The 27007-nt window shown below is 40.6% G+C and overlaps 1 protein-coding gene across 2 annotated transcripts; it reads right to left on the reverse strand.

Moving 5' to 3' along the window:
* Positions 1-6033: 6033 nt before the first annotated feature.
* Positions 6034-15149, reverse strand: ESM1 (endothelial cell specific molecule 1). Of its 2 annotated transcripts, XR_015149259.1 has the most exons (4): positions 14504-15149; positions 12220-12273; positions 11355-11507; positions 6034-7565 (listed from the first exon to the last, which is right to left on the reverse strand). XR_015149259.1 is itself a non-coding variant. In XM_086362586.1 (3 exons), the coding sequence occupies exons 1-3, from the start codon at positions 14802-14804 to the stop codon at positions 7465-7467; spliced, it is 555 nt and encodes a 184-aa protein (XP_086218712.1). In that variant the 5' UTR covers positions 14805-15149; the 3' UTR covers positions 6034-7464. The 2 variants fall into 2 exon arrangements, 1 of the variants encoding a protein (XP_086218712.1); XM_086362586.1 differs by lacking the exon at positions 12220-12273.
* Between the last annotated feature and the right edge of the window lie 11858 nt (positions 15150-27007).

Raw genomic sequence — 27007 nt, forward strand, 5'->3', positions numbered from 1 at the left:
TCACAATTTTTCAATATTGTAGAAACTGCCACATTAGTCTTAAAAACATTTTTGAAAACTTGAAATTATTTCCTTAGAATAGACTTGGATAATTTTTGCATGAAGTTGTGTATACCTTTTAAAGCCTTCATATGTGTGTGTGTGTGTGTGTGTGTGTGTGTTGAGGTGTGTACGTATTTTTAAATATGAGATAGGGGCTTCCCTGGTGGCTCAGTGGTAAAGAATCTGCCTGCCAATGCAGGGGATGTGGGTTTGATCCCTGGATCAGGAAGATCCCCTGGAGAAGGAAATGGCCACCCACTCTAGTATTCTTGCCTGGGAAATCTCATGGACAGAGGAGCCTGGCAGGCTATGGTCCACGGGGTCGCAAAAGAGTTGGACATAACTTATCAACTAAGCAACAAGACAAACTAAAGATTTTAATGTTTTCATTTCTAAAAATCAATGGTTAACAGTGGTACAATGACACTTTACACTAGCAGAGTTTTTACCACCAAGCATGACATTTTATCCCTGAAATTACTTGGATCTAGGGAGTTTTATATGTAAAATAAAAGATTTACACTAATTCTTAAGGCCCCTCTTCTCAACCCCAATATCTCAGATTTCCACATACTGCTGTATTTTCTAGGGGGCTTGGAAGTGTATAAATATATCTACTTTATAAAAGTTACGTCTCAAAACTCTATATAAATGGAATTTTCTAAACTGGATTCAAGTAATCACATTAAACCATACCATCACTCCAGAAAGCCTTTATCTCCATCTCTGACTGATAATCACTAGCTTAGAATGGTGTCTCTTTAATCTTGGGGGAGTGGGGGACAGAAGCAAAGAAATACTCTGCTAGTAAGTAGGGTTTCTCTTCTCTAGTTGCAGACTAACTGCTGTTCTGTCCTTCCCAAATGACTTTCTGGAAAAGTGCTCACCTGCATGCAGTTTTCAATGCCCTTCATTCACACTTCTGCATTGACCTCTTCATGGACTTTGCTCAGCTCTGGCCACCAGGGACTCATCGGATCTGCCTGATTGTTCCATAACGCATGGCACCACTCATCACTCCTCGAGGCCACAGGCTCCTTGATTACTTTCTGAGTCTTTGGTTCTTCCACCTCTACCCTCCCCCCATAATCCTCTACTTGGCCCTCACAAGTCTCCATGATTTAGCTTAAAGTTTCTCTGACATTTCAATACTCTCAGCAACTTAAATAGTTAAGTATCTTCAAGTAAAATACTAAGTGAACCAAGTGGTGAAGAAATATTGCAACTTATTCTTTCATAAGGCCAGCAATGATAGCTTTTGATAGCCCCTTAGTTTATCTCACTTCTAGGCAAATCTAAATCTAAATTTCCCTGATTCTAGAAGTGTGGTCCCTGGATCAGCAGCATCTGCATCACCTGGAAACTTGTTAAAATGGAAAATCCTTGGGCATCACCTCAGATATACCAAATCAGTAATTTGTGCTTTACAAAGGATTCTGATATGCAGAATATCAGATATGCAGGTGAAACTACCCTTTTCACAGAAAGAGAAGAGGAACTAAAGAGCCTTTTGATGAAAGTGAAAGAGGAGAGTGAAAAGCTGGCTTAAAACTCAACATTCATAAAACAAAGATCATGGCATCCAGTCTCATCACTTCATGGCAAATAGATGGGGAAACAATGGAAACAGTGACAGACTTTATTTTCTTAGGCTCTGAAACCACCACAGATGGTGATTGCAGCCATGAAATTAAAATATGCTTGCTCCTTGGAAGAAAAGCTATGACAAATCTAGACAGCATATTGAAAAGCAGAGACATTACTTTGCCAGCAAAGGTTCATCTAGTCAAGGCTAAAATTTTTCCAGTAGTCATGTATGGATGTGAGAATTGGACCATAAAGAAAGTTGAGTGCTGAAGAATTGATGCTTTTGAACTGTGGTATTTGAGAAGACTCTTGAGAGTCCCTTGGATTGCAAGGAGATCAAACTGGTCAGTCCTAAAGGAAATCAACCCTGAATATTCATTGAAAGGACTGATGCTGAAACTGAAGCTCCAATACTTTGGCCACCTGATGCAAAGAACTGACTCATTGGAAAAGACCCTGATGCTGGGAAAGATTGAAGGCAGGAAGAGAAGGGGATGACAGAGAATGAGATGGTTGGATGGCATCACCAACTTGATGGACATGAGTTTGAGCAAGCTCTGGGAGTTGGTGATGGACAGGGAAGCCTGGTGTGCTGCAGTCCATGGGGTCACAAGAATCAGACATGACTGAGCAACTTAACTGACTGACCGAAGGATTCTGATGCACATTAAATTTTTTATATTTATTTTTAATTGGAGGATAATTGCTTTACAATATTGTGTTGGTTTTTGCCATATGTCAACATGAATCAGCCATAGGTATACATATGCCTCCTCCCTCTTGAACCTCCCTTCCACTTCCCACCCCATCCTAGCCCTCTAGGTTGTCACAGAGCACCAGTTTGAGCTCCCTGAGTTATGCAGCAAATTCCCACTGGCTACCTATTTTCCACATGGCAATGGATACATTTCCATACTACTCTCTCAATTCATAGCTCTCTCTCCCTCCCCCACTGTGTCTACAAGTCTGTTCTCTTTGTCTGATACACATTCAATTTTGAGAACCACTGCTCTATAACATATACACTCTAAACTCTAGCCTTAATTTAATGACTAATGTTAACTGATTAATAATCAGAAATAATCAATTCACCCTCTAAATATCTGTGTTATGTTGAGCATCTGTGGATTCTTCTCTCCTAGGAAGCTCAGGATAAATGGAAGGGATAATGTGTAGGATGGAAACAACAGTCTTCCCAAATTGCCTCTCACAGAAAATAATGCTCCAGTCTGGCTACCAAGTGATGTTCCCAGTGCCTGGGGGAGACAAACTCCCTGTCTCGGTTGCCCTGGGAAACCCTATTTGTCATACTCACTGACTCTAACATATGCCCCTGTTTTTTCAATCCCGAAAGGCAGAATAAGTTTGCCATCAGGGAAACAGAGGAGCTGGCAGATGAAAGGAAATGAGAAGCCATCTACTCCCTCAGTAGCTGTGGCTCTGCTGGAGGCAGAAGGCCCATCACCTGCTTCATTCATTCCTCCAATTCATCCATCTACTCATCCTCCTTTCTTCCCATTTATCCTTCCACCCTCCTGTCTACCCATCCACCCTTTCACTCATCCATTCATCCACTCATCCTAGAAATATTTATTATGTGGAATATGTGCCAGCTTGGTTTCTCTTCAAAATCAAATGAGGTTGGGCCTCATTGGAGATCACTGAGCCATGGCATTTTCTTTTGCTTCTGGGGTGACTCCCAAGATAGCCTATTGGGATGGAGGAAGAAAATCTCAGAATTTCTATTTATATGTATCTCTTATCCTTTAAAAAATTTTTAGTTTGAGTGTACATTTTATGGCTTCCCTGGTGGCTCAGATGATAAAGCATCTGCCTGCAATGCGGAAGACCAGGGTTTGATCCCTGGGTCGGGAAGATCCCTTGGTGCCGGGAGCCAGCGTGAGGAACTCCGCCTGTGGCAAAGGTCATGAGGAAGGAGGCTCGGCATATGCAAATGCGGGATGGAACCTCAGGAGTCCCCCTGGAAATTCTCGAGCATCTACCCCCAAAACCAGAGTCTGCCTACTTTACTGCTTTGTGCTCTCACCTACACCTCTGACTTTACAGGGGGCTGTCCCCCACCACCTCTCTGAAAAAGAGTTAACTTACAGCTCCAGTAAATAAAGTTCCTGGGCATGACAAGAGTGTCTCAACCTACAAACTCCTTTGGAAATCCTCTAGCCTGCCTGAATAGGTTTTTCCGGCCACATGTGATTGCTCAGAGCCTCCCAACTGTGAGAGGCATGAGATGTTCTCAACTGTCTAAATACAGATTCCTTTGAGCAGTTAAAAGATTGATTAGAAATTGTATTGGTGAAGGGTTTTTCACTTGTTGGGCCAATGTTTGCTGCTAAGTTTCCATATCCCTTACCTACTGAGTCCCTGGCAGTGTATTGATTAATATAATTGGTGTATAGGAATGTAAGTAGTAGCTTTAATGTTTGTAACCTTGGACCCTTGAGTTAATTCTTTTTCTTGTTATAGCCTACCACACCTTTGCCCTATAGGAATGCAACTTCATCTAATGCTTTTGGAGGGTGGTACCTGACTTTAGAATAATCACCTCTAGAGAAAAATAAGTTTTCTGAAGAAAGGATCTTAAAATGTTAACAGTCCTCTTGGCCAGAAGATGATGTAATTCACCTAAACTTTTGCATATGGTAAGTTTGCAGGAAGAAAGCCTGGCTTACTGCTAACTCTACCCCTTTCCCCATTATCCTCTATGCACAACTTAAGGTATTAAAAACTACTTTGGAAAATAAAGTGCAGGCCTCGTTCACTGAAACTTGGTCTCCCCATGTCATTCTTTCTCTCACCTTCTGGCTGAATATCCATCTGGGGCGTGGAGGCTCATCAAGGCTACTAATTTTGCCTGGGCTTCTAAGATCTGACTGGGGAGGCCTTAGTGTCTCCTCTCCTTCAGGAGAACAGGAGGATGCCTGCGGCCTACGTAGGTGACGCAAATTCCTTATTTTGGAATTTTATTAGCTTTCCACGTAAACCAAGTTATTCAGCCTCTTTTCTCCACTGAATTTTCTCACTGAGCTATCCTTATTTAACCACTCTTTATATCTTTAATTCTATTGTATCCTGATTGCCAAAGCCGTCTCCCCTTCGAAATCCCTGACTCCTCCGGGGCTGGACCCCAGTATCTTGGAGAAGGAAATGGCAACCCACTCCAGTATTCTTGCCTGGAAAATTCCATGGATGGAGGAGCCTGGTAGGCTACAGTCCATGGGGTTGCAAAGAGTTGGACACGAATGAGCAATTATATACATTTTATAATGAACATAATGCACTAATACCATACTATGTATATATAAAATATATACATAGTTTATACATAGTTTTGAGCAGTTTTGCATGCTCAAAAACTGTAGTAAAAATATGCAAAATCCAAAGATTTAGGAGACCACTGCTATGAAGAATAAAGTCAGAAGATGACAGAGCAATTTAAGATAGACAGGTACTAGTGTTTGGAATGAAGAAAGCAAAAAGTACTCAGTAGCATGAAGCTGGGTAGCTGGAAAACATGCCTGCAACTAAGACTGGATCAACCCACCTCTGTTTGTGTCTGTTGGTCACATATGTGGTTGCTGCAGACTCAGGAGCAGAGGCAAGCCCTGCCCTAGTCTAGCTCGTATTCCACCATTCACTATCCCAAAGGGGCAACTGAACTGTGTCCTGGCCTTCAGTTCAAGACGGCAGATCTTTAAGTAACCTTACCCCTTGAAAGCATATTCTGAAACTTCACTGCACATTGATGAAAGTAAAGGTTTTTGATGCTTTCTGCTTTGCTTAATAATAATATTTATACCTTATATTAATGTAACATTATCTCATTCACATCCAGTTTCTCCCCTCTTTAAAAAAAGAATTAATTTATGCAAACTCAATATTTTTCCTAATGCAAACATAGTTTTTTCAGCACTGTATCAATTCACTTAAAATGTTTCTGTAATTTCCATATAAGACTGAATGAACTTATACTATTCTTTTTTAATTTTATTGAAGTGCAGCTGATTTATACAATGTTGGGTTTAATACTATTCTTGATTTTGATATTCTCAAGCTTCAAAGCTGTATGTTACTCTACTCTTTTATAGGCACTGACGTGTTTGTCTTTGCCTAACTGAAATGCTTGTAACCACTGTCAAACACCAATAGAAGTGTTTTCTTGTTTGTTTTTTGTTTTTTCTCGGTGAAATGTGTTAATATACAAGGACCAACTCTTTTAGGAAGCTGTAAGAAGGCAAAGGAAAAATTTTTGACAGAAGATGCTTATCTGTAGGAGAAAATTTACATGAGAAGCCTGTCCTTTAATGTGCATTAATGAGTTATTATTCATTGAATGAATCGTTTAAATATTTTAATGATCAATGAAGTCATGAATGGACTCAGGAGTGACTGTCTTGTTTTTTTTTATTGATCAATCGTAAACTTGTCTTTTTAAAAGAAATCCAAACAGCTTATTCAGCTTACATTAAAAGACCCTCCCACACACACATTCACAACTCTGTAGGCAAACTTCGAGAATAAAATACAGGCAAATAGTGAAATAATCTTAAATTATTTCACTCCAAATAAAATACTTCTGCAAATATTTCCTAACAAAATCTAGTACAACAGTCCTGTTTGTGCTAAGATCCTTCCAAGGGTACTCATAATTCCACTTATCACCCAAGTTTAAAGAAAAAAATACATTAAAATGAACTATATTTTAAAGTTGACATTTCCTGCTAAAATTGACTCTTTTCCAAACTTAATAAAAAGCATTTTCTACTTTAAATTTAAAGCTCATCTAAATCATTGCACTTACTTTTAAATAAATTCCCTCATGTGTTTCGACATTTTATAAATCCATGGGGACTAAATTTTTCCAGGTTTCTCTTATACTTACTATTAATATTACTATAATTATTGATAACAAATTTACCATGCCTTGGATGTTTGAAGAGCTTAGAGAATTATACTTTTATTCTAACCATTTTAAACAACGATATTATGCTTATTTTCTCAAGAGAGTGATAAACATGGGTATGGAGGATGACTTGTACTAACAAGTGTTTAAAATATATATATAAATATTTACCTTCACACTTCTCCTAAGTGGGCAAAATACTTCCTTACTCTCAATCAGAGGTGGCATTCTTTAAAACCATTTATGGAGTGTGTATTTGCCCTGTACCCAAGAACCATCCCTCAGACGCAGTAAACTGGGAACTACATTAGCCATCCTTTGAAACCTGCCTCAGTTCAAGGCTGCTGCTCAAAGTCCCACAAGCTTCAAAAGTCCCACTTCCTTCAGGGATTGTTTTGTTTTGACTTTTTCCAAAGTGAAAAAAAAAAATAAAAGCACAAGTAAGTTCTACTGAAGCTACCAAAGGAAGACCTAAATATCATACCCTCCCAGCCTGCACCCCCACCTTCTCTTGCTCTTAATTCTCTCCAGCCCATATCTGGACATTAATGTACATCGAGTCAGAGAGCCATAGACTGGCTGTGGTCTTCAGCTTTGGCTAGCCTTCTCTTTGGCTGATTTCCCTCCAAGTTAAGGTTATCCAAATCACATCTTTAGTTCTTCACTACGACTAAAAACACATATTTAACAAATCTATATGCATTCAAATATTTAACAAATATCTAAAAGAGTTCAGTCATATGCATTTTATGGATTGTTAGTAGCCTACTTTTTTTTTGTGGACCCACCCTAAATCACACTTGGTCTCCAAAAATCATATGTCCATATGCTATAATACAGAGAATTCCTAAAATGTTGGCTGTGTGTTGAATGATTGTTAAAACAGGGTCTTCTCTCAGAAATCCCACCCAGGATCAGCGTGGATTTAACCACTTCATTACAGGAGATGGGGCATCATTCTCCTTCACAAGTTCTTCTCTCACAGCATTGCCGTCTCCAGATGCCACGTCATGCTCTGGAATTAGAAGGAATACAAATCATGTCCAAATGTTTATAACTCCAAGATTAAGTAAAATTTTGTCTTATTTTTGTATTATAACACATTTACAGTGAAATCTATAATAGATTTGAAAAGTCTATTCCATGTTCACCTACCCTCTACCAATTAGCATTTCCTTGAATTAAACATCTTTGCTCACTTGATGTCACCTGACATTATTCCATACATTTATTTGTCTTTTTTTCCCCCTTGTATTATCTCACTGTACCACTAGAATATCAGCTCTATGACGGCAGGGACTTGTTTTGTTCACTGTTGCAACAGTCCTTGGAACATGGTAGGCACTTAATACTTATCAAATGAGTAAACGGTGTTAAGTATAGATCTCTAAGTAAGATTCTTCACTATCTAATATGGAAGAGGAATTAGCGTACCGATGTGGCTCTAGAATGCAGAAAGCATACCAAAGGGCCTTTTATAAACGTTTATAGAAATAGTCCTTGCTCTACCTAACAAGTTTCTAATATTTAGAATTTTTTTAATGTTTCTGCTTCTAAGAGTAGTGAAGTGTGTTTGCGTCTGCAGTGTACATTCTGAAATTGAATGCTATTAGGAGGTTAGGATGGTCCAGTAGATAAATGCATGTAAATTCACTACCCCCTACAAAAAAAAAAAAAAAAAGATGCTTGTGAATTTCCAGTCTTGGAAAGTCGGAGAGCTAATTACTAAACAATAAAAACAGCAATGACAAACGAAGACGAGAAACCAGGAAGCCCACTTGCCAAGGATGCTGTGACCAACAGGTAGAAAGTTAGAAAAGACCACTTTATTCAATCAAGGTATAAAAGGCTCCTCCGGAAGTCCCTGTGTTGAGGAACCTTGGCGCCATTTACAAAGACTAGGCCCAAACAGACTTAGGCAGGGATGATGTGAAACTCATGGCAAGGACTGAGGCCCCAACCAAGCCCCGTCCTATAAACAGTAGCACTTAAAGCTCATTAAGTTCCATGTGGAGATGCACAACTGAACAGAAGGGCTCCTGCACATCCTTACCACGAGGTTTTTAGGATATTCTGCACTCCATCCTCAATCTAAGATTTACAAAAGTGAAAGTCATTCAGTTGTGTCCGACTCTTTGAGACCCTATGGACTGTACAGTCCATGGAATTCTCCAGGCCGGAATACTGGAGTGGGTAGCTGTTCCCTTCTCCAGGGGATCTTCCCAAACCCAGGGATTGAACCCAAGTCTCCCACATTGCAGGGGGGATTCTTTGCCAGCTAAGCCACCAGGAAGATTTAAGAAGAGGACGCTAATAGTCATCTTTAGTTGCTCCTTTATCAAAGGAAACACCTTAGGTCAGAAAATGCATTTTCCATAAATTTCTAATAAGAATCTTGATATCTAATTGAGTATAGAAATATTTTTTATATAAACCTTAATGTAATTTTCATCCAGCAAAATACAGTTGACCCTTGAACAATGCTGGTATTAGAGGTGCCGACCCCTGAGCAGTGGAAAATCCACCTACCACTATGTCTGCCCCCCAAATAAAGTAACTGGTAAATGACTCACCCAAGGGCAGAAAGCTGAAAGAGTTTCAATAAAAGCAGGACTCCATCCCTAGTTCTTTTGACTCTGTGGACTGTGATCTCTAATTGAAAACAAATGTCCCCCCACACTTAGTTAATTTAAAGATCTGTAAAGCAAAAATATAGGTACTATATCTACTGGGGGTAAAATGTGTGCATAAGTGGACCAAACAGTTCAAATCCATGTTGTTCAAGGGTCCAGAGTATCTTTTTCTGAGATAACTATACATTGGTCAAGATTTTTGCAGAATCTGCAAGTGAATGAGAGAAAGTGACAAGCTCAAGGGAAAGAGACAGCACACTGGTCCAGAGAAGCAGAAGACGTGCTCCTGTGTGTGCAGCAGGAAGCACTGAGGGGAGAGAAGAGTTCCATCACTGAGGACATTCCAGAGGAGTTCTAGAGCATGGCTCCCAGAAATACACCCCAAAGAGTGACATAGATTCACCAGATTCAATTCTCTCTTGGTGAGAAAGGTCAGGAGCAATCTTAATGAGAGTAGAGGGATTCTGTTAGTAAAGTTGTTCCTTCAGTGTTGTTTGTAGCCTGTGGTTTTAAGAAAGCAAAATAAGACAAAAGAAGCTTCAAGTATTTGAGGCAACTAGCAGTGCTGAAACGTGAATTCACAAGTTTCAAACGTGTGTGCATGCTATGTCGCTTCATTCATGTCTGACTCTTTGCCACCCTTTGGACCATAGCCCACCAGGCTCCTCTGTCCATGAGATTTGTCAGCAGGACTACTGGACTGGGCTACCATTTCCTCCTCCAGGAGAACTTCCCCATGCAGGGACTGAACCCCTGTCTCTTAAGTCTCCTGTATGGGCAGGCAGGTCCTTCATCTGGGAAGCCACTTGGGGAACCTGGCAATTGAACCATTTGAAAAATGTCAGAAGGTAGACTGGAGGTTGCTAGGGGCTGACGAGTGGGGGTAACTACTTGATGGACACTGGTTTTATTTGGAGCTGAGAAAATTTTTCAAAAACTAGATAGAGACTGTGACTTCCTAATGCTGTGAATGTACTAAATGCCACTGAATCATTCATTTAAAAATGGTTAATTTTATGTTAGGTGAATTTCACCTCAATAAAAAATTGTTCAGGACTTAAAACTCAATTTTCTTCCATATTATTTGTCAAAGACTATAGGGACAACTCAAAAGTTTTAAAATGTCAATATTGATCTTAATTTCCAGATCAGGTATTCACAAATATATTCATGCAATAGGTTTTTTTTTTAAGGTTTCACTTTAACGTTTAAGGCCATAGCCACACTTAATAATTCATGTAAAAATACATTTCCCATTTATTTTGAGGTACTTAATTGAACCCACATATAAGAAGGAGGTAAAGCTGAGAAATAAGCACATTTGTCAAATATTTCAAATTTTAATTAATTTGAAGTGTGAAGAACCAGAAACAAGAACTGAAATAAATCTGGATTGTCAACTATTTATATCTAAGGGATAAAAATGTATAGTTTGTGGATACTGGTAGTTGCTGTGGCTACATGTTGCTTTAAATGAGCTACTTCCAATTTAACCATTTATTCTATAAGATAACCAAATATGCACTTACCATCATCTTACAAGCTGTATTTCTCACATTCTAATAACTTGTGTAAGAAAAACATAAGCACTAACAATCAGCATGTGAGTATTATTACATTGTCATTCAAAGGTTTAGAGATGATTCCCAAATTTTAATCATAGATACTGTCTCTTATTCTCTCCAAAATCCACAAAAAGACATGCTTGGAATTATTCCACTTAAATACTTCCATTTGGTTTTTAAAAAGAAATGTTTTATATTTTCTATGTTGGCTCTTAAGCCTTATCCAATAAATTCCTCAGAATACTCTTTCACTGTTAAGTTGGGAGAGAAGTAGCTTTGTCTAGTACACATATAAAACAGATCACCAAAGAATTTAAAGAGCTTTGTATATCTTGGTTATTTTTATTACCTTTTTGGGTAATCAATCATATTTATCCTCACTATACACTGGGTAAACTTTGTGAAAAATTGTACAATCTAAAAATTATTAATGAATCTCTTTGTAACATTGCAGCAAATTTCAACAACCACCTACCTTTCCCGTAAGTAGAATAAAAGAAACAAAATCATTTAAACCAACTTCTTGTTCTACTCATCCATAATTTCTCTTATTCAAACTGAAAATGAGACTATTGTTTCAATGTTCACCTGGGAATCAGCTCTTACCTGTGTGTGATACAAATCTCTGGTTGGTAGCCTTGGCTACTGAATATTGGAAGAAGGGAAACTTCAGGCATTTGCCGGTCACCCTGTTGCATATGCCAGACTGACAGCTGCAAATCTGTTTGCATTCCATCCCGAAGGTGCCGAAGGGACAATCTGAGGACAAAGGGAAGCTTGAGAGAGGGCGCTCTTGATGTACACAAGCTTCCAACTTCACAGTCCTTGTGTGCACAGCCTCAGTAATTGAACAAACCTCATGAATCTTGACTATCAGATAAAGCCCAATTATCCGAAACTCCCAAGCTTTGAAAATATGAAATGTGAATCCCACGCTTAAAGTCACAAATGTGAAATCACACACTAAGACCAGATAATGGATTCCTTAGTTGTAGTGCCTTGCTGTGAAGTTTAGCTGAAGACAGATACACATAACCAATATCTCTGAACTGGTTTTAATTCTATCTACTGTCTGCTTAGAAACCAAAAGGCAGGGTCTCACTGGGCTACCTCTGTGACAGCTCAGTGAAGGTAGGCAATTGAAAAGACATGTGTATCAGCTCCTCACAGAGTTTAAAAGATATGATGCTGTCTTTGAATTCTCTGTAGCCACAGGCAATTTACTGTTCTAAATGTCTAGGAAAGGACTTAAACTAACCAGGGGCTAAGAGGGCTGTCATCTCAGCTCTTCATCAAGTGACCAATCCTCAATCTGCTCCAACTCTTATCAACTTCATTATCTATCAAAACGACAGTACAAGCATATTCAACTCCTCCAGATGTTAAGAGGATTCACTAATAAAGTCCTCTGCAGAGCTAAAATACAATATGCTAAATGAGAAGAAAGCTGAGAATATATTCATATACCTACCCAAATCTGGAAGCTTTTAGAGCTTCGATGTTCCCATACTTAGACTAAAACATACTATATTGAGAAAAAGAGAACAAATTCATCATTAAAAATGCATGTTTTTTATGATGTGAACAGCATCTCAATAGAACAGCCAGCCTGAACAGCCAAGCAGAATAGATGCAGAATATTTATTCTCCTGGCACAAGAATGTCCTTGTAAATGTACAATCACACATGGGTGAAGAAACAAATCGTGAGGCATCTAAGTCTTTGGCAATTTAATATTGTCCACAGAATAATCAAGATGAAATACATTTTTAAAGAGATTTATGACTGCTGTACTCTGCATCCTTCAGATTAGAGAAGCACCTGGTTTTAAACACTAGCCTCTCTGCTGAGAAAAAAAGAAGTCCTTAGAAGCGATACTGAAAAAGCCTCTGGCAGAAAAGCACGCAGGATTAGGATATGACTGTGTCTCCAGTGATACTGAAAACTAAAACTTTAGCCAAATTCTCAGTTATGCTCCTACTGTATCCCCCAATATACTGAATAGTGCTGGGCAGATAGTAGGTGTTCAATAAATATTGCTATATGGGCAAGGCAATGCAAAATATCTGAATATTTAGAAAACATCCAGATACGCAGCTATAGTACACAGTTTTCACAGAGGTGTTCTGTAAAAAAAGTTGAAGGACAAAATTTTGCCTATAGCAAAATACAATGTCTCTATGTAGCTGTTGAGGTTCACACAGCTTCACTATTTCCAGCAGAAAGAAAAATGTTCGTAACCAGACCCGTTTGCAATCTGAAGGATGTCTAAGAGCTATCCTAAACAGCTTTTTAAAATATATCTTATTAACAGCTACCTCGATCATTCAGTGAATATTGGAGTGCTAAAGACTCCAGATGCCTTACAGCCTGTTTCTTTACCCATATATAATTGGACATTTACAATCACATATACAGAGTCAGTTTTTATGCCAAGAGAAAAAGCAATACACGGCATATACTTGCTATATAGTAAGTATGATTGCGTTAACCACTTCCTCCCTAATTTCCTTATATGAAGTACTCTTTTCTTGGCCGATAAGCCCTGTAATTTACAGAAATCACAGATCCCACTCAGCTGAAAGAAACGTCTGTGAATGTCCACCAAAGAAAATGTTTCCTCAGTATTCTACTTTTCATTGGTTATAAACAAAAATAAACTAAGCAAAAAACTAAAATTCTCCTTAAAGTTCAACCATCTATTTCCTAATCTTTAGTATGTTTTGTGGCTTAAAAGTTAATCAACTTATATTTTTCTAAAAGAATTCATGAGATTAGCTCAATACTGGATGATTATTATTCATAAAAGCTTACAATTGTATTAAACACATTAAGAATTATTTAGAAACTTAGTCCCTTTAATTTTAAAAGCTTCTTTGTACTATAAAACTGATGTATGGAGCTATCACATATTTACTGAACCTTAATAATAATCCTTAAGGAGATCATGAGGTATCCATAGAGTATTTTTAAATCTTCATTTTTTCATTTCTAAACATTTTAAGCTATAGTCACTAAGTTTGAAATAAATTCTGCAAATGTTGAACTACACTGTTTAGCTATAATTTCAACCTAATAAAGTTTTTCTTTAAGTCTTTTTCTTTACAGAGTTCCAATTTTTTTCTTTAGGTGCTATTTTTGCTTGTTTTACACTGTTATTTTTCTAGGTTTGTTTGATACTTCAGGGTATCCTCTTCCAAGAACGTGACTCCTTTTGCTAGATGACTTAAGTCATCCTATTTCACAAAGTGCATTAGTGTGCATCAGAAATACTTGATCGTGAGAGGTGCCCTCAACCCTGTGGACTCTCTTAAGATCAAAGAATAACTAAATCCCAGGGCTAGCCACCACTCCAAGAGGTTATCCAGTGCAGACCTCTGTAATCACTGCCTGTAGAAGAGAGACCACCTACTCCAGCCATAACAGATTACCTGTCAAATTTCTAAAGTCTTCCAGAAAAGGAAGCAACACAATTTTCCATTGCAACTTTAAAAAAAAAAAAAAAAAATCTCTTAAACATCATGAGTGAAACGCTGTATTTCTTTCTGGGCTTCCTTGCATGCAGGGTTCAGCCGCAATCTGCAAAGTTATCTTTCTCTCTCCCTATGACAGCACCTGTGGGGGGAACCTGGTCCCTAAACCCACCTGCATTTTCCCTCTTTGCATTAGAAGGAAAGACTCCTCTCTTCCCACGCTGGCTAAAAGCCTGCAGGGTGCCCTAGGCAAGGGGCAAGAAGCAAGGGGTCGCTCTTTACCTTTGCAGATACCAAACTCGTCACCAAAATCATCCTCCTCATTGTAAAACTGACACCTCAGCCCGGGGCCACACTTCACGCCATCCATGCCCGAGACTGTGCGGTAGCAGGTTTCTCCGAGCCCCGCGGCGCACACCCGGCAGCAGCCACAGTCGTCTAGCACTGTCCTCTTACAGCGCGAGCTGCTTTTGCACTGGCTACTGTCACAGCGCTCGGGGCAATCCACCGCGTACTTGCGGCTCCAGACCGCCGCCAGGTGCGCGGGGACCAGCAGCGTGGCCAGCAGCAGGAGGCGCTTCATGTTTCCCGCGGCTCGGGCTCCACTTCCCGCGGCGGGGTCTCTGCTGGCGGGAAGCCGCCGTACAAAGTGGTAGCTGAGCGTCTGCCTACACGATTATGAGTTTTATACACTGGGTTGCCCGCATGCTTCCCCGTCATCAATTTCCTCAACCCAGCAGCAGCGCTGTCCTCCTGCCAGGCTCTTGTTTTAGTTTATGAAATCCAGGATGAAGGCTGGATTAACACGCTGCTGCCATCCAGGAATTGAAAAGCCTGAGCTGATGTCATCTGTTATGTTTAGATGGTTGTTTTGCATGAGGACTGAAAAACTCGCTCACATCCGTCTCAAGGGCTCAAGGACGTCTGTGAAGGGGGAATAAAGAAGGTTGCACACCCTCCTCCAGGACAGGAATTGTTCTGACACCGGCACATCAGTTGAGGTGTTGCTTTGTCTCAGAGCCTCTGCAGTCAGGAGGAAAATTATATCGATGTGAATCATCGATGTGAACCGAAGACGCTCCTTTTTAAATAAATAAATAAGCATTTGGTATTTCCCTTCAATAAATAGCTATGAGATCATTTGGAAGAAAGGGTTATAGTGTGCCTTTTCAATACTGAGAAGAAAGAAAATATTTTGAAAGGGATTTTTTTTTTAAAGACACTCTCTTCCTTCCTCCCACCCCTCTTCAAATGTTTTTTCTAAAACAGCTCATATGACATATATCTAAGTTCATCATGGATGTAGCTGTATTTTCTAGTGAAACGTGGAACTGCCGCAGAGAATTTCCTTTCAGATCAATACAAAAACCACAAGAGGTAAGATGCTGCTGGCACTGCTTCTGGTTTACTCAATTTTGGAAAAACTTACCAGCTGGACTTCTCCTGAGTCAAGACTCACTGGGGAGAAGGCTCATCCATCACCAAGTCTGCTTGTCCAATGACTGAGCCCACTCGGAGCCCTTCCCCTCACCTCCTGGCATTGATCAGAATCCTCACTAAAAACCACCAAACAAGGCAGCCAGCCCAAGGAAATAAATGAGCCAGCAGGCAAATTGGAATGTGGTCCAGGGAGGCAAGTCACAGAAAAGGGAAAACATAACCCATCAGGGAACAAGGTCTACATGCTATGGAGGGTCACAGTGCTTAGATCCCTCCAGGAAAGATCAAGTAGTCCTCTTAGTACATTAACTGGATCAAGGCCTCATTAAGCAAGGTTTGTGGGACAGGAAAAAACAAAGTGAAAGAGGAGAGAGAAGAGTTCTTGCACCAGCTATGTGTTGGATTCTAAGCGGCATCCACCTATCGAAATAGACAAAATCCCACTGTCATCTAGTAAATATACCAATAAGGTTGACAGCTCTCGATTTGTCACCATGTAGTGATAGGCAAGCCACAGGGCTCCTCTCAGCCTCTGCCTCCCTTTTGAGAATTGACGGTATGAATCCAGCTGATCGCTTAAGCTTTTGTCCCTTATAGAAGATAAGGCAGAATTCATTGGATGCAACTTGATGATCAGCCTTCGAAAGTGCAGCTTTAGAAGGATGTAGGAGAAGGCAATGGCACCCCACTCCAGTATTCTTGCCTGGAAAATCCCATGGACAGAGGAGCCTGATGGGCTGCAGTCCATGGGGTCGCTAAGAGTCGGACACGACTGAACGACTTCACTTTCACTTTTCACTTTCATGCATTGGAGAAGGAAATGGCAACCCACTCCAGTGTTCTTGCCTGGAGAATCCCAGGGATGGGGGAGCCTGGTGGGCTGCCGTCTCTGGGGTCGCACAGAGTTGGACACGACTGAAGCGACTTAGCAGCAGCAGCAGCAGCAGGGGACAGAAGGTGCAGGGAACTGAGAACACGGGAAATGAAAGCATGTGACTCAGCTTCCAAATTTCCCAAATTTTTCATGACAATCCAGTTTCAAATATTCTACCTTAATCTCCTAGAACGAAACATAGACTTGGCAAATGGCACACTGATTAATTGTTTTCAATAGTGGGTAACATCCATTGAGTGCATGGTCTGTGCCAAACACTGTTCTGAAGCATTTTACATGTATTAATTCACTTGATCCTCACCACAACGCTATGAACTAGGTACCATTTTCATGCCCATTTTATGAGTGAGGAATCTGAGTCAGAAAGACACTGAATAATTTGTCCAAGATCCCTGTAATGTCAGAGGTTGAACTTGAACCATGTCAGTCTAATGTCAAACTCACATTGCCAATTACAACATGATCATGCTTCCATGGCCGATGGTCTGATGGCCTTGTTCACAATTTAGGCTGATCCTGAGAAAGGGTTCTTGTTCAAACTTTGCTGAACTCTATTTTTGAGAAGAGTGGTTAATCAGGATAGTGGTTATTAATAACACCTAACTATTCTATTGATATAAAGCTTATGATGTATCAGACATCATGCTAAGCTCTTTATGGAAGTTACCACACTTAATTTTCAAAGAAACTTCAAGAGCTAAGTGCTATTCTTAGCACCATCTTAGAGATGTGAAAACTGAGGACTCATGGAGTTACGTAACTTGTCCAAGGTCACACAGTTAGCAAATCATAAAAACAGGACTCCAACCCTAAGGCAGACCATCTCCAGAAACTAGGACAAAGATTGTAAAGTCAAAGACACGTAGATTCCAAACAGGTGACCCAAGTGGGTGAGGTGGTAAGCTACACCAGGTGGCATGTGATACAAGGGAGGGGATTTGCCCACCTGCAAGCACATGCCTCCTCTAAGGGGAGCAGCCACTCCCTAGGGTTGGCTGACAGCTGCCATGTAAGAATATGCATTGTGCCCAATCTTCTGATTTCTTTAAAGAGAAGGTAGAATCCAGACTTTTGAATGTACTCCCCTAATTTTTAAATGTTAGCCAGTATTTCATTCAAATTAGAAAACATCATCTGTGCCTTCATTTCTTTGGACTGGGTCCAGTCTGCACACTAATTTGGTCTAGCTATAAATTTTGGACTCTGTCAGAGTCGGATCCAAATCTCTACTCTGCCACTCACTCCCTAAATATAATTAGTTTAATGTCTCTAGGCCTCCATTTCTACATGGCACACAATGGGCTAATAATACCTTCTTAATAGGGTCAATGTCAAGATTGATAAGTGATGGAAAGTGTCAGTCAAGTAATATGCATTCAATAAACGATGGCTACTCTTCAATTTAAAAATACAGCCATCACAAAATTGGCACTAAGTTTTAAAAAAAGTAAGAATCTTCTGATTTTTATAGGAATTTAAAGAAGAAACAACAAAGGCCTTTGAGTGTCCAAATCCCAAGAGTTGAGGGGAAGAAGAGAAGCTCACAGGAAACCAACCACCTTCTGCATTTCTCAAAATTGGTAATACCTTTAGTAAATGATAACAACACGGAAAGAACATATCAACTGAGGATACCAAATTCACAAATAATAGCAAACTGTAACACAATACACAGAAGAGTAAAGAAAATATGCTCAACAGAGCTCACAGATGGTAAAACCAACTCAACAAGTGGTACCTAACAGCTCATTTTGGGGGCTCCTTCAACTCTTTCCAAGACCCCATAAAAACTGTTGGTCCCAGCACAGTCCCTAAGGGATTTTTGTCTAGCTACATTTTTGTCTCTCCCAACCCTGAGCTCAGATCAACCAGTCTTATGAGGAAACTAGCTATGACCATGAAGAGTTAGGAAATCAGAGCATGAGTTAACAAGAAGCCATCTGTAATCTGCAGGGGGGGAAAATAAGATGAAGGCAAAGCTGGTGATGTTGAGGATAGAAGTCCACCTGGCAGGCTTCCTTTGAGGTACAGCCAGCAAATCTCTAACCTTATTGTGTACGTCGGCTGTCAGTGAGGTCAGGAGGAATCACATAAGCTTTCACAGCTCTGAAAATGCAAGTTCAAGCCATGGTGGGTCAAACAGACCACTTCACGATCCAAAGGACAGCATGTGGCCTTCTGCAGTAGGGGCTGGAGACACAATAAAAACCATATAACTATTCAACTCAATACACTTTGTGCATTTAAAATACCATTGTGATTTTTTTCATTTTTTTTAATTTAAATTTATTTTTAATTGGAATATAATTGCTTTACAATATTATGTTGGTTTCTGTCATATATCAGCATGAATCAGCCACAGTTACACATATGTTTCCTCCTTCTGGAACCTCCATCCTACCTCCCACCCCATCCCACCCCTCTAGGTTGTCATAGAGCACTGGATTGGAGCTCCCTGCATCATATATGATATTATGCCAAGTAGAAAAATAGGCCTAGGTAATGTGTACTGGCATTTTGTGTTTGACATTGCACATTATAATTGCTTGTGATTATATCAAGCATCTTTTCTGGATAGCTAAAGAGAGAAAGGCTCTGAGAATATTCCAAAGCTCATGGTCAATTCAAATTTTATCATGCTTATTATTGTACATGGCACAATAATAATTTCTCACAAACTTCTTTATCAGATAAATTTGATTTAAATTGAGTTACAGGGACTTCCTGGTGGTTCACTGGTTGAGAATCTGCCTTGTAATGTGGGGGACATGGGCTCGATCCCTGGTTGGGGAAGTAAGATCCCACATGCCACTGGGCAACTAAGCCCATGGTCCTCCACTACTGAGCCCACACACCATAACGAAAGATCCTGTGTGCCGCAACCAAGACCCAAAGCAACCAAATAAATAAACTTTTTTTTTCATCTAAATTGAGTTACAGAGATAAACTGGAAGATTAATATTGACATATACACACTACTATATGTAAAATGGGCTTCCCTGGTGGCTCAGTGGTAAAGAACCCACCTGTCAATGCAGGAGATGCAGGTTTGATCCCTGGATCAGGAAGATCCCCTGGAGAAGGAAATGGCAACCCACTCCAGTATTCTTGCCTGGAGAATCCCATGGACAGAGGAGCCTAGTGGGCTACAGTCCATGGGGTTACAAAAGAGTCAAATACAACAACTAAACAACAATATATCAAATAGATAACTAGTAAGGACCTACTGTGTAGCACAAGGAACTCTACTCAATACTCTATAATTGCCTATATGGGAAAAGAATTCAAAAATGAGTGACTATATGTATATGAATAACTGATTCATTTTGCTATACATATGAAACTACACAGCACTGTAAATCAACTATACTCCAATAAAAACTTTTAAATTAAAACCAAGTTTTTTTAATAAAAATAGAATGAATTGCAAAGGTGAAAATTTTGAAGGTGAAAATTTCCAAGGAGCAAGTGGAGGAATGTAAGTGTCTGAGGCTTTTTTCTAGTTTAGTTTTGGTTTTTGTTTTTGGTAACATCTGAAAGTTTTGCTGCTTTGACACCAGCTGATGGCAATTTTGCATGTGTCTGTGGTGAGATCTAGCATATGATTAGAGTTTATACTTAATAAATATGTGAACATAGACAGTTGTTTCCCAGAACCATTTTCAGAGAGCAGTAAGTTAAATATGGCCCCACCATGTTCCCCAGGGGAAGCAAAGTAAGGCCAGGTTCTTGGACAGGGTGGAATGAAGTAGAGATGGCAGAGCAGCTGAGGGTGGAATGGGATCTGAGGAGAGAGGTTGGTCCCATCACGTCAGCTCCAACATAGCTAACCAGCTTTGTCCTCCTGACCTGAAGCCTTGAGTCTGGGAGCACCACATTCTGGAGACAGCTCCATCACTACCAAACTATGTGACTTTAGGCAAGTCACCTTAAACCCTGCATCTCTCCTTTCTACCTCAGTAATGAATTAAGAAGACCAAAAGGAGCATTGTGACTATTAAGAAGAGTCTAAATTTCTAAAGATTTGTTTCATTCTTTTAAAACAATCTTATGTCTTGGAGCAAATATTTTCCCAAAAGAAATATCTCTCCAGTTCTCCAATTTTCAATTCTTAATAAAGACAATTTTAATAGCAAAGAGGGATTTGATGTTACAGGCAATTTTCAAAACCTACACCTGCTTAGGGGAGTAAAGAGAAGTGCACTTTTTAAATTTGGCTTCCTGCCTGCAAGGGGCCCTCGGATTGGCCTTAATGAGCAAGCAGGTCAAGGCTGTAGGCAGGTGGGGGACAATCATGGTTGCTCACAGCAAAAAGCCCTGCAAGATCAGCAAGTGTGGGGAAGTTTGAGAAGGTAAGCCCAGGACACCTACAGTTTCTATGGCAAACCTTGACCCTGAATCTCTGGGAACCCCTCAAAGAAACTTGAACACCATATCCAGAGCTCTGATTCCAACGGAGCCCCCTAAGGAAGCAGACACAGAATCAGGTCGTTTTTCTAACCCTGACCAAATCTAGAAACTTTCACTGTGGACTCAAACTGGCAGGATTTCTTTTAAAGTGAGAAAGTCTAGACTCGGGGGCATGTGAGGAGCTCTCACTGCCCAGCTGCCTATGTCTTTGCCCCCCAACTCTGGAAGGTGCTAATATGAGGAGTCGAACAACTAGCCCTTTCTCCAATCAGGGTTCTGAGTCTATGATCCATCTGTAAGATGTCATACAGTGTCCGTCTGCCTCCAAATATGAACCCACAGCTAGAACCACTGGACACTTTCCGGATACCAGAAGAGAAGCAGTGTGAGTACCAAAAGCAGCTCTCCACTTGGAGCCAGGAGATCCCAAGTTTGAGTCTAGCTCCACCATCAGTCCTGGTGCAAGACACCAACCAGCTTTTCCTGATGTCATTTTTTCTCAGCAAAATATAAGGGATAGGAACCCTGTTGTCTATTTCTTAAAGCAATGTGGTAAAAGATCAAAGATAATGTAGATGTGAAAACATATTGTCAACTCTAAGTTATCTGTACTGGTGTGAAATATTGTTACTTATTTATAAGATAAATTATATACCAGGAAAGAAAATAAGCCTGGGGCTGTCTACCTCAGACCTCACCCCTTCCTCCATTCTCCTCACCTTCTTCAAGGTGGTACCATTTTTCATTCTCTCAGTCTCACAGAATGATGGTTAAACACCCACTTTCTGGCTTAAAAGGAGCCCACCACTTCTCCCTACAGCCTCACCCCATCCGGAGTGCGATGACTAAACAGCCCACAAACTGCTCTTTTAGACCTAAAGAAGTTTTTTTTAATTGCTAGTTTCCTAAGTGACTAAAGAAATAGTTTAGGCATTGGAGATCATTTACACATTAGAACTATCTGACATAAGAGAAAGTAGGTTTAAAAAGTCATGTTAGAAGTTATTGCTAAGACATTTGGAATCTTCAGTAGGAATTTTGGAAAGACTAGAACTTCTGATTAATACAAGAGTCATAGGAAATGATTCTGCTACTTTGCTTCTCTAACAGCATGGCACTTCCTTCTTCTGACCTTAAACTGATCCCTTCTATAAGCTAATAAAATATTAATAGGACCAGCCTGGCCAGACTCATCAGAATTTATCTCGTGATGAAGAGCCCTAGCTGTTACATGATATATGGGTTGAATAAATAATTGCGTGTTTTATTAAAATGTACAGGTAAGTACTGGAAAGAGAGAAACAAGAAGCATAACTTCCACACCTTTTATTTAGAATTTTGTAAGGAATTAACAATTTCAGACTCTCTTATCTGGTATAGAAATATGTTGGCTCCTTTCTTCCTAGGATGTTCTCAAACCACACAGTGACCTTTTTTTTTTAAGTGTTTTGCTTTCTTTTGGCTACTAAGGAGTTCATGAAGTTTCCAAGCCTACAGTCTGAGAGCTTAATGTACACTAAAGATACTTCAGATAGGAGCTGGTGCATCAAAGCACTGTTTCCCAGACCACCTGCATCAGAACATCCAGGTAGCTTGTCAAAATGTCACAGCCAAGGCTTCTAATTTCATTGGTCTGGGGTAAGCCTAGGCATAAAAATTTTTAACAAGTAAGCCATTTGTTTCTAACAAACTGAAAAATTTGAGAAACTTCTAAACTAATGGTTTCTCCTAAATTACATCCCTTCACATTAGCAGAATTAGTCCATAATATTTACTCTGGAGATATCTGACAGGAAAAACCTATCTTTGAGGGCTTGACCTATAATTTTTAACTATATTATGCACTACAAATATTTTAGCATATTTTACTAAGACATATATCACATATTAACCTGACTGAAGTTGGGATATGGTCTTTTTAATGTAATTGGCATTGCTTACACACGTACATCAGAACTAGCAGAAGGAGTGCCAGTCACTTGGAAGAGATTCTCATAGACAAATAGTGAAGCTAGTTTTTAAGAAATGCTGCATTACTGATCATCTCTGTGACATGTAATTCAGAAGGACAAGATATAAATGTAGAGTCATTTAGGAATATTTTAACCAATTTATTGAATTTATTTTCCCTCTTATGAATGTTCAAAAGTTCTAAATGATAGAAATCTATGTCCACAATTTTACAGTTATTGTCATGAGTGTGACAATGCTTCCCTCAGGGGCTCAAGAAATGACATAGGCTCTAAAAAGAAATATGCAAACTTTAGGGACAGTCTCACACACACCAACCCAGGGACAGTGAGACAACCATCCCCACCCCCCAGGTTCCTCCCACCCTGCCGAGGTCTCAGGCAGCCGTGGCTGCAGGTATGCTGGTTCGCTTCACCCTCCTCTAAAGTTAAACACTAGAAACAGCTCTGGCATTGCATCATGAGCACATTAGTGGGAGAGAGTTATAGGATCACTCTCTGCCCTGTGCCTTCTGCCGCCTCCATTCCCTCCTGTGCCAAGCCTACTTCTCTGGTGACTCCTCACTCCACTGTTAGGAATTAAAGGGAGGTAGAAGCAGTAGATTTATTTCACCATATAAAGCAGTGGCTAAAAACATACACTTTGGTGTCAAATCACTTGAATTTGGGCTTCCCTTATAGCTAAGTCGGTGAAGAATACCTATGGCTGATTCATGTTGAGGTTTGACAGAAAACAAAATTCTGTAAAGCAATTATCCTTAAATTAAAAAATAATTTTTTTTTTTAAAGAAGGAAAGAGTCTGTCTGCAATGCAGGAGACCCGGGTTCAATCTCTGGGTCTGGAAGATCCCCTGGAGAAGAAAATGGCAACCCACTCCAGTATTCTGGCCTGGAGAATCTCATGGACAGAGGAGCCTGCAGGCTACAGTCCACAGGGTCGTAAGAGTCAGACACGAGTTAGCGACTAAACCACTACCACTTGAATTTAAATCCTGAGCACACAGCTTTTCCACAGTAAAAACTGAAGCATAGCATTTCAATCTCTAAGCCTTGACTTCCCCAGGTGCAAACACACATGAGAATAGCTACTTCCTAGGGTTAAACGGACACACCCAGCCAGCACACAGTAAGCAGGGAGCTCTCAAAATATGTTGAGGCCTTGGGCTGGGTCTTCCCCAGACGGCCTCTCCATGACCCCAAGATTTCTGGTCTCTCTGGAGCATCCAAGAGGATGTAAACAGTGGGAAAAGAAGGGGCAGAGAAGATGTCCAGCAAGTTACAGAAGCTCAGGTTCTGTCTCTACCTACTAAACCCTTTGATTCTCTTTACTTCTGGGGGTGGGGGATATGGATGAAGCTTGATTTATACAATAAAAAGTCAATTTAAGCCCAGATTGTTAAAATGGTTTATTTTTATGGACACAATCTCATGCATGTGGAAGGAGTCTTCAGCATTGGTCCAGCGCTCTGGCGGATCTGCAAAATCCACCCTCGAGGCTGAAGGTCAAGACAGCCAGGAGTGGGCCTTATTTATCAGTCCAACAGTTTCCAGGGCAGTGAAACCACAACAAGACTTGGTATAGGATGACTCACAGGGACTCACAGGATCAGAGAAGTCACAGAGGATCAAAGAATGGATGAGCCTTCCAGCTCACTGCCCCTCTGAAACCAAATGGTGCATTTTGCAAGGCTCACTATAATCTGTTCCAACTAATTTTCAGGGATTGAGTCTAGAGGAAGAGTTTGCAGGAGATTTTGTTGCTATAGCCACTTGGATCTCTGACAAAGTGGACTTCAGTGCAACAATAAAGAACCGATTTCTCACAATACCCACCCCCAAACAAAATGAATGGAAATTGAAACTGTATTGATGCGGAAGGGATTAAAGACATAACTGAACAACTTGCAAAGTGATCAAAAATAAATATGGACATAACTGAGCAACTTGCAATGCACTGCAAATAAATATTACTAATTTATTCAAGGGCACTTAGGTAATTATTTTGTAAAGAACACATCTATTTTGCTTTTCTGGTTGAATTCTTTGTCCCATGATGATGTCTGCCCACCAGCCACAGGTGAGGTGTCACAGTAACGTCACACTTCTAGATGTAGATGAAGTGGGCAACATTCAAGATGAGGCCCACTTTGCAAAACAACATAGATGAGTACCGTACCGTCATCTTGGCCTCATGACACGACATGACATGACAAAATTAAAGGAAATTTTGGCTGGAGAGTTGGGGAACTGGGGGAACTCTCCAAATCTCCTGTGGGAATCTTGGTGCCAACCATACTACTCTATTGGTTCCTGCCTCAGTTTCTTGTAAACAAAGACAGCTGGCAAAGCTGTACCCACACACCTGATCTGACAGAGCAGAGTTCACTGGGGAGGTGGGAACCGTCTCCCCATGACCCATCCTAGAGCCACACATGGAGAGTCAAACAGAGTTAGACTTTGGACCCCATGATTAGGAGGCCCCAGCTCTTTACCTGATGTAATCAGAGACTTGATGCAAGAGTGACATGGCATGTCAATACCTTAGCTCTGTCCCACCAGCTGGGCATTCACACTGGGGGAGAGGCCGGTCTTTTCTGGCATGATGGGGGCTTTGGGCTTTGAAATACCACAAGCTAGCTGCAGAACTCCCCTCCCAGCATTCATGATTGAGGAAGAACTAGACCATCTCCTAGCACAATTAGCGGCTGACTGGGGCTGATTGACATAAGCACTGGGGCACCAGGTTTCCATGGAGAGAGGCCACCTCCTAGGGAGGCCAGGCTGCTCACCTCTAACAAATGATCTCTTACCTCTAGCAGGTATACGCTACTTTATTCAGCACATGCCTACTATACATGCTGCCCACCTGGGCCCTGTCTGTGGCCAAAGAAAGAATTCGGAGTTTCCTATAAGAGCTCAAAGGACTATGTGGCTTTTTCTTCCAAGGAGCAAGCGTCTTTTAATTTCATGGCTGCAGTCACCATCTGCAGTCATTTTGGAGCCCCACAAAACAAAGTCTCTTACTCTTCCCATTGTTTCCCCATCTATTTCCCATGAAGTGATGGGACCAGATGCCATGATCTTAGTTTTTTGAATGTTGAGTTTTAAGCCAGCTTTGTCACTCTCCTCTTTCACTTTCATCAAGAGTCTCTTTAGTTCCTCTTTGCTTTCTGCCATAAGGGTGGTGTCATCTGCATATCTGAGGTTATTGATATTTCTCCAGGCAATCTTGATTTCAGCTTGTGCTTCATCCAGCCCAGCATTTCGCATGATGTACTCTGCATAGAAGTTAAATAAGCAGGGTGACAATATACAGCCTTGAGGCACTTCTTTCCCAATTTGGAAATAGTCTGTTGTTCCATGTCTAGTTCAAACTGTTGCTTCTTGACCTGCATCCGGGAGGTTTCTCGGGAGGCAGGTAAGGTGGTCTGGTATTCCCATCTGTTTAAGAATTTTCCGCAGTTTGTTGTGGTCCACACAGTCAAAGGCTTTAGCATAGTCAATGAAGCCGAAGTAGGTGTTTTTCTGCTTAATGAAATTAAAAGATGCTTGCTCCTTGGAAGAAAAGCTATGACAAATCTAGACAGCCTATTAAGAAGCAGAGACATTACTTTGCTGACAAAGGTCCATCTAGTCAAAGCTATGGTTTTTCCAGCAGTCATGCATGGATACGAGAGTTGACCGGTGAAGAAAGCTGAGTGCCGAAGAATTGATGCTTTTGAACTGTGGTGTTGGAGAAGACTCTTGAGAGTCCCTTGGACTGCGAGGAGATCAAACCAGTCCATCCTAAAGGAAATCAGTCTTGAATATTTGTTGGAAAGACTGATGCTGAAACTGAAGCTCCAATTCTTTGGCCACCTGATACAAAAAGCTGACTCATTGGAAAAGACCCTGATGCTGGGAAAGATTGAAGGCAGGAGGAGAAAGGGATGACAGAGGATGAGATGGTTGGATGGCATCACCAACTCAATGGATATGAATTTGAGCAAGCTCTGGGAGTTGGTGATGGACAGAGAAGCCTGGTGTGCTGCAGTCCATGGGGTCATAAAGAGTCAGACACAACCGAGTGAC

This window comes from Bos grunniens, chromosome 20, assembly GCF_055505025.1.
Source record: "Bos grunniens cultivar Pamir isolate PY7600 chromosome 20, Bosgru_T2T1.0, whole genome shotgun sequence".
Lineage (NCBI taxonomy): Eukaryota > Metazoa > Chordata > Mammalia > Artiodactyla > Bovidae > Bos > Bos grunniens.

Coding starts and splice junctions, on each gene's coding strand:
- ESM1 (XM_086362586.1), bottom strand. CDS start 14,804: ATGAAGCGCCTCCTGCTGCTGGCCACGCTGCTGGTCCCCGCGCACCTG. Junction 11,508..14,503: donor CGAGTTTGGTATCTGCAAAG/GTAAAGAGCGAC, acceptor CTTTGTCCTCAG/ATTGTCCCTTCGGCACCTTC. Junction 7,566..11,354: donor GAGATTTGTATCACACACAG/GTAAGAGCTGAT, acceptor TTCTAATTCCAG/AGCATGACGTGGCATCTGGA.